The sequence below is a fragment of the Echinops telfairi genome, unplaced genomic scaffold (genome assembly GCF_000313985.2).
Source record: "Echinops telfairi isolate 266 unplaced genomic scaffold, ASM31398v2 ScPeMD7_7468;HRSCAF=8506_0, whole genome shotgun sequence".
In the NCBI taxonomy this organism is placed as follows: domain Eukaryota; kingdom Metazoa; phylum Chordata; class Mammalia; order Afrosoricida; family Tenrecidae; genus Echinops; species Echinops telfairi.
Window position 1 is genome coordinate 41569175 of NW_022111369.1, and position 8593 is coordinate 41577767.

The following is an 8593-nucleotide window of genomic DNA, read 5'->3' on the forward strand; positions in this document are numbered from 1 at the left end:
TACGCGGGCATGCTGAGCTCCACAGTGAAGCTCTCGATGTTCTCAAACACGTGGTCATCATTGATGACGATGGTACAGGACTTGGTGTCCTCTCGCTCATCAAACTGCACCTGTTGTGAAGGAAATGACGATGTGGTAAGCTGTATTTCAGCTTCTCCTGCTTTGCTTCCCTAGAGCATCATGAGAAAAGAGACACAACTCTGCTGGAAAGGGTTGCTTCTTCCAGCCCCAACTCCCTGCTGTACCACGGGAACAAGTGTCCACATCTTCCCATTCGGCATCTGTAAATCGGGGGCTGGCTGACTGCACTAAGGCATGCTGGGCAAAGGCATCTCCTACTACGTGGTGACTGGGGGCAAACACGTAAGTAGTTATTCACATCCTATTTTTTAAAAAACAGCAGAAAAGTGGGTGAAATGAGACAGCAGTTGGTATAAGATGGGGAAAAAAGAAGAAGAAGAATTTATAAATTATCAAGGGGACATGGGGGAGGGAGCAGGAAAAATGAGGAGCTGACACTAGGGGCTCAAGTAGAAAGAAAATATTTTGAAAAAGATGATGACAACATATGTACAGCTGTTTTACAAAATGGATATAGGTATGGATTGTGATACGAGCTGTAAGCGCCCCCAATTCAAAACCCAAAAACCAAAATCAAAAACCCGCGTGGGACAGCATTCCTTCCTATTTGTGCCACGTTAAATACAAAGACCTCTGAACTTGGAGTGCGAAGTTCAGGTCTCCAGTCCTTGTCGTGTTATGTTCCAGTTGCCCCTCTCTGAAAGGAAGCCGGTGGCAGTGTGGTGACATACAGCAACCGGAGTGGTGAGGGGAGCTGACCGTGAGGTCTGTAGTGTGAAGTCACCAGCCACTCCTTGGGTGAAAGACAAGGTTTTCTGCTCCTGTGAAGAGTTACAATCTCAGAAGCACCCCTACCTTGCCCTGTAGGGTCGCCATGATTCAGACTCGACTCGATGGCTGATGTTTGTTTCTGTTTTGTTTTGTATGTCTCTGATGAAGCCCTGGTGGCATAGTGGTGATGTGCTGGGTTGCTAACTGCCAGGTCAGCAATTCAAAACCACCAGCCGCCTCTTGGAAGAGAGATGTGGCTTTTGATTCAGTCTGGGGAACCCTGTCCGGGAGGGCCACCATGAGTCAGCAGCTGACTTGAGGGCAGTGTTCGCTTTGGTTTGGTGTGTGTCTGAGTAAAGCTATGAAAGTGTACTACTTCAAATTCATTATCTGCTAGATAGCAGTAACAATACTCCTAGTTCACAGACTTATTAGGAGGATTAAAAGAGGAAATATGTAATAAAAGCACTAAATAGATTTTAAAGCATTGAACATATGTTATCATCAATAGCAGCACCATTTATTTGTCCCCAGACTTAACAAAATTGACATTGAACCTCAGAATACTGAGTCATGAAATTTGAGCTCATGGAAATTTACACTAAAACCTGGACAGGCTGAATTTTAACATAATCAGTTAAATCCTTTTGCCATTAGGACGGGATAGCTCTATTTGTGAACAGACTTATCCTGGTATAAAGCAGACAAATCATTTTAGGAAACTTCAAGAAATTTATTCTGGTTTTACTGTGTGTGGTTTTTTTTAAAAAAAAAAAAAAAGGAAGAAAAAGATAAAAGTCTCCAATGAGCCCAGGACTGTGGACTTCCCCTAATCTGAGGATGCAACTGTGTGCAAACTTAGACAGTTGAAGTATGTGCAGAAATAGTCATAAACCTCCAGGGACACACAAATCTAAAAACACATGATTTTCATCAAACAGAAAATTCTTATTACACATCTAATCAACTAATCAAGTTAGATTTTGCTAGGCTCCATATTTCAAAATATGCATCCCTCTCCCCCATGAAACCTTCAACAGATCTCTATTTAAAATGTAGAATATACTGCCTTTGTCTGTCTAAGAAAGACATATAACATTCCCCATCCAATAATTTTGCTGAAAGACTCTCTCATTTAAATTGGGCATGAGGTCTTAGCTTAGTCCAGTTGTAATGCCTCCAAGAACTACCCTTACTTCTTAATAAATATTCTCTACAAGTCAGAAACTGTAAGATGTGGGCAGAGTCAGAAAGCCTTTGGTAGTGTTACCTAAATAGGAAGAAATGCAGATACAAAGGCCAGAAACAGTCACCAGAAGAACAAGTGACAGGGAATTTCCCTTTATCTGTTTGAATGTTATCTGTGCATATCTGTATATACTGTATATACTCATGGAGAAGCTGAGTTTTCCAGCACATTTTTAATGCAGTTTTTGTGGTGAAATTAGGTGCCTCGACTGATATTCGGGTTGTCTTATACTCAAATATATACGGTAATGGGAAAAACATGCATATCAAAAAACAATGGTTTCTTTTCCAGTCCAATAAAATGTAAAAGTAACAATTTCTGAGTATTTCTGAGGCAGGATACTTGGTAGAGATCAACAGAACAATGGTAAGACTGCATCCTATTAAGGAGGAAATCTTCGGAGACTCAGACAAACCAGGCAGTTCCATCTAGTTCTCACTCTCATAAATTTCCTTGTACGTGTCTGTGTGTATGTACACTTCGATCTCTCTCTAAGCCATTTAACTCACACGATCATAGAAAATTCACAATCACACTCTCATTTATACTACTACCCACCCACTTTCTATCTACTCTACTGCTTAATGGCATCAATTTTCTCTGTCAGTTGTCTGTACGATTCATCTACCGTTCACTATTTTCACTGTATCGCTCCAAGTTCATCAACAGTTCATGGTCTGTTCTAAGAGTTCCCCAGCTGGTTGCCATACACTGTGGCTTCCCTCCCTTAAGGTAAAGGAGGCAAGGGGAGAGGGAGATCTAGGGTACCGGGGTTAAAGGCTTCGTTAAGAAGAAACCCACCAGCATGTAAAGAAGGCAAAGTTAGACCACCACCAAGATTTGTGAGTTAAACTGGAGTGCAGTGTTGAGTACAAGTGCGATGGGACGTAAACAATAATTACTGAGGAAGGCTACTAAGGGGAAGGGAGGTGGGGCAAGATGACACAGACATGTAACATCACAGCCTACAACCCTGTCACATCCCTGGGAGAACCTGCCCACAAATTCAAGAGTAGGAGGCCCCTCGCTCACTTACCTGGCCAGCATACTCCACGTAGTCTTGCTGCCCGGGTGGGATCTTGGCTCTGGAGCTGGAGCTAGCAGTGCCTTGCGTGGTACGGCACAGGACGATGGCGTACTGATTCAGGTTCCCCATCCTCTGCACCGTGACGCTGACTGAGCCTGCTGTCTCACTGACATTGTAGCTGGAAGCACACAAAAAGCAGGCCCTGAGTATCTGCGCCATGCCTGTGCAGACACTGTTCAAGGCCTGCCTTTTCTGTTTGGTTATTGGTACAAGGCACTTCAGGGAAACGGGAGTCTGATTCCTTTAAGAAGCCAGGTTATAGATGGGGGGCATGTGATCCCCGGGCACAGTCACAACAGTAAGTGGAAGAGAAGCTACAGATGCCACATGCCCCATTATGGAAGAGCTGTGAGTAGTCAGAAGATGGGCAGCACAGAGGAGCCATGAACTTGATTTCAGGACATGAAGGAATGACAAACAATCTCTCCCTGGTGTGATGATTGGAATAGGTCATGGGTTCTTAGAGAAGAAAGCTGCTCAGAGGGAAATGAATGACTTAGCTCAGGTGGGAATTGACTGGGCCAGGTTTTTCAGGAAGAGTGTAAATGATCCAAGACCGTGCCAGAGGTAAGAAAATAGTCCTTAGGACCAAAGAGCAAAGGTGTTTCGATAAAAGGAGCTTTGTGACCCTGGGGAGGCCGGGGCTGAACTTACCTAGCTGCTGGGAATTTGTATTGCCTATGCACAGTGCTGCTGGTAGGTGGGCATTAGACTGCTCACTGCAAGGCCCGAGGTCAAGCCCTATGTAGCATTTCAGACTCGACTTGCTGGCAGTGGGGATGGTTCTGTTTCTGGGTTTGCAAACTAGACAAGCTCTTTCTGTGCTAATAACGGATGTTAAGTACATAGGTTCGGAAAAGTCAAGGCGAGTGGAGCATGTACTGAGCTTGCCTGGGCCTTGTTGCTGTGCTGGGGCAGACCACGGACCTCTGAGCAGTCAGTCCTCAGTGTACACTTTGGGGCCCTGGATCACAATGAGTCCATGAAGCATTAGTGGATTGCCCAGAAAATAGTATCACTTTGACTTAGTTTATTTAATTTTCATCTCTCTCTTGACTTCTGCCTTGACCTGTTGACTGTTTAACAGTGCGATGCTTAACTCCCACATATTTGTGTTTTCTCCAGTTTTCTTTCGGTTAATTTCTACTTTCTTTTTGAGGTCAGAGGAGACACTTGGTATGATTTCAGTGTTTTAAAATGTGTTCAGGTCTCTTTTGTGACCATTTGAAGAGTTTTGAAGAAGATATCACTAGAAGATTACAACAAAACACTCCAGATCTCAAGATGCACACTGTTGCTCTGATTTTCCACGTATCAGGGTAAAAGGGTCTATTCTCTGAAGCACTTGAAATTATGCCTCCTACTCCCTGGAAAGTCCCAATTTTCACTGGAGTTATGAGGGAGTTGTTTTATTAAGACTGGTGAGTCTCTGAAATACAGATTTAAAGAAACATTCCCTTCCTCTGAAAGTTGAAATTATGGCTGTAATTAAACCTATCAAGCCAGCGCCGTGTCTACCCACGTCTCCTCATTAGTATCTCTCCATCGGTCTCATTCCCCAAATAGATGCAGAAAAGCATCTTAAACGGGTATCTTTATTAAACTACAAACACACCCCGAACGATATCATGATCCAATGGAGAGCAGAGGAGCTAGGGGAGTAGGTAGGCACAAGAAGAATACAGATTGAAGTGAAGATGTTGTTACTATGGGCTGGTGTTTACTTTTATAAAGAGGAGGCTATTTGCTCCCATAAGGATTTACAGTCTCAGTAACCCTATCTAGGGACCCTGAGAGCCAGAATCTACTTGATGGCAGTGGGTGTGAGTTTGAAATATATCATTTTTCATACCAGTTCTACTGGATGATCATCTCGATCTTGAACACAGAAGCAAGAGAGCTTGTATTAGGAGGAGTAAAGCACCATGGTTATGAGCATGGGGTCCGGATCACTGGCCTTACATTCTGGTTTTACTGCTTATTAACCAAGTGGCCTTGGGCAGCTCGCCCAACCTTTTCCATCTCTATGACTTTGTTGCCTTGGGACAAGAATGACATTCATCTCATAATTGCAAGAATTAAACAAGATGATTTATGAGTGGGGCATATGCATAGTCAATAAACACTGCTGCTATTATTTTGATTCTTATTGTTACTGCTGCCATCATGCCCACTACCACTACCACCAGCAAGGTGAGCATAGCTCTGCAGCTGAGCCCAGGGTGCTTCCTGCTTATTTCCTCTCTTGCCCAATTCATCACTCAAGAATGATGGGAAATACAACTGGTACCTGGTATATTTAAAACTGATGAGGGACCACTGGATATGGAAGACATTGTCGCTGACCACATTAGGTTTGCTGTCTTTCACCAGAAACTGAAAACTATCCATCATTTCATGGGTCTTCTCCTCGTGCAACACGTATCGAATCAGCCCCAAGTTCACGTCCTCTGTGGGGAAAGCAGACTCCCGTGTGAATTACCTCGGGGGTGGGGGGGGTGGGGGGGGTGTCAAGACAGCTTCACATACCCAATTTATTCTTCTAATGAATTCCAGATAGAATTTCTCCCAATACAAAAAGTACCAAAGTCTTAAAAAGAAATGCCTGTCAGATTTTAAAATAAAATTCCATAGTCCTGTGTAACAAAAGACCTGCCTTTACACAGAAAGGACCCTTGTGGGATGATAAAATGACCATCTCAGGAGCTTGACAAAGGAGCATTTCTGAAAATGTCTACAGAATATTTAAAGGCAAGCCTGAGAGAGTTAATAACGAAATGCTCTGGCCCTACTGCCTTTAACTGGTCACACCCAGCTCCAATTCCTTCCTAAAGAAGATTCTTTGGAAGGCATGTGCTAATGAGAAAAGCACCCCTTAAAACACAGCCAAATGAGTCCGAGAAGAGAGCATAAGATCGAAGACATGAGAAAAAATAAACCTGAAACATGAATTTTAAGATACAACATTGCAATGACTGATTCCCATTGGCCCACCTTCTGATGGGGTTTTAAAAAAAAAGAAATTACAAACAAAATACAGGTTATTTGATGTGATATCAAACCAAATAATTCTGTTGAGCCAATTATATCTCATGGGCTAAGTTTCTTTGGTCAAGAGTGGTAAAACTCCCTAAACCTTACAGCACAGAAAAATCAACCTCGCAGGACAGATTTTCCATCCTTTTTGAAAGAAAACCTAGTGTCACGGGATCCCTTCCAGAAAATCTAGCCAAAGGACAAAGTGATTTTGGAGCTGAGGACATGGTTTTCTTTGCCATGCATTCACCATTGCGAGTTGCTGTGGTTGATTTCAACTCTTGGTGATCCCAGGGTGTCAAGAGTAGGGCTGTGCTCTACAGGCACACACACAAAAGAAAAGAAAAATGAAGAGAAGTAAAATTCAAAAGTTGGATGGGTCAATCTGAAAAGGTCTACTTGTTTGCAAATAGGTGACTTAGGCTAGGTAAGTCGAAGGGACTCTGAGAATGATGCCACCGGGAAAGAGAATGGCATGAGAATGGCTTCTTCCCACATCTCCAGGTCTCAAGCCCCCACCCTGGGTGAAAAGAGCAGCAGCGGTGCCCGGCTGAAGCTTGTTCTCCACGTAGCCGTGCTTGGGGCCTGTCGTGATCTCATAGACAAGCTGCGGGTCCTCGGTGTCCGGGTCCATGGTCAGCAGTTCCTTCTTGGTGATCAGGTTGGTTGCCTGGAATAGAAACCCATTAAATTTAATTTCTGATGTGGGAATAAAGCAGATGCGAGACCCTTTGACTCAGATTTAATCAGTTCAACAATGATTTACTGAGTGCCTGCTGCCTGGGAAACTATTAGGTTGGGAGAGGCTACAAGAATAGAAACCATCCTGGCCCCTGCCATCAAGGTGCTGCCCTTTATTGGGAAGCAAAAAAAAAAAAAAAAGGACTCAAGTACTGGGAATCATGGCTAGTACCACTGTGGGAGCTCCCAAAAGAGACAGACATTTCTGGGGATAACAACAAACCCTCACTGTTGACCCACAGCACCCCGATGAGCCATGGCAGAACTGCCCCTGTGGATTTGAGACTGGGCAGGGAAAGACCACTCTCATCTAGAGTAGAGGGCAGCGGTTTGGAGGGTGATTTGAGGTTAGCTTTAGATAAGGCTGGGACTTTGAAAGAAAGCTATGGGGAAGATGTCCACTTGGTATCTGCCGGAAGTCAGTTCCAATGTTTGAAATGGAGTGACAGCAATAGGCTGGACCTGAAACTTCTGGTAGAACTCTTCAATTTTCTCATTCGTTCAACCAAGAAATGGAGAAGGTGATCACCAGTATGACGCATTATTAGGTCTGGTAGAGGGTATCTATGGTTCAGTGGTGCAGTCTTTTGCTGCACAAGAACTCTTGAGGGTACTGCAAAAGCAAGGATGCTACTTTGAGGACTAAGGTGCGCCTGACCTAAGCTATTTTCAGTTGCTGCATACGCATGTGAAAGCTGGACATTTATTAAGGAAGGACAAAGAAGAAACAATGCATTTGAATTTTGGTGCTGGAGAAGAATATTCAAAGTACGTAGGGACTGCTGAAAAGACAAACTGATCTGTCTTGGAAGAAGTACAGCCAGAATGCTCTTTAAAGGCAAGGATGGTGGGACTTCATCTTACATACAAGAGGGTACCCACCTACCTCCCAAACTGGAATTGCCCTGGGAAGAGCAGAGCTTTTGTAGGTGGCATTTTCCCTGCTAAGCAAGCATTGAGCAGCTCACTCTGAGTTCGTGCACCCAGTGGCGTCGCCTCAGCATGCTCTCTCTGGTCACAGGGAATTGTTTCATAAAAGCAGTTTCGCTCAAACCTTGCTTTTTGTGCCGGCTGATTTATGAGAACAGCATGTGGCTGTGAAATTTTGTTTCCCGCTTGGGAAAATGCCCCAGAAACTGTTGTGACGTTGAACACTGCTTCCAAGGCCAGTGTTTATAGGAAAACCTCAAGTGTATGAGTGGCTTTCTCGTTTCAAAAAAGGTGATATGTCAATTGATGACAAACCTCATTCTGGACGTCTGTCAACTTCCTGAATGGATGAAAATGTCAACTCAGTCGTGCATTTGGAGTTCAGTCCACCAGTTCAGACTGTTAATCAAGTTTTCTATTTAGAGGTGCTGAAAAGATTGTGTAACAGTGTCTGATACAAAAGGCCTGATTTGAGGCAGATGGGGGACTGGTTTTGCCACCCTGACCATGCACCTGCTCACACAGCCCTCTCAGTGTGCCAGTCACCCAACCTTACTCGGACCGACTTCTTTTTGTTTCTGTCAATGCAGAGGGACATGAAAGGGCAATGATTTGAAGATGTGGAAGAAGTGAAGGAGGCAATGATTTGAAGATGTGGAAGAAGTGAAGGAGGCAATGATTTGAAGATGTGGAAGAAG

The 8593-nt window shown here is 43.9% G+C and overlaps 1 protein-coding gene across 1 annotated transcript in view; it reads right to left on the reverse strand.

Moving 5' to 3' along the window:
• FRAS1 (Fraser extracellular matrix complex subunit 1) overlaps nt 1-8593 on the reverse strand; it is a 593853-nt gene that overhangs the window by 66990 nt on the left and 518270 nt on the right. The window contains exons 50-53 of the mRNA XM_013004822.2: nt 6744-6894; nt 5479-5638; nt 3138-3306; nt 4-110 (exon numbers count right to left, since the gene is read on the reverse strand). Of these exons, the coding sequence (XP_012860276.2) occupies nt 4-110; nt 3138-3306; nt 5479-5638; nt 6744-6894 (587 nt within the window). The remainder of the gene's footprint in view (nt 1-3; nt 111-3137; nt 3307-5478; nt 5639-6743; nt 6895-8593) is intronic.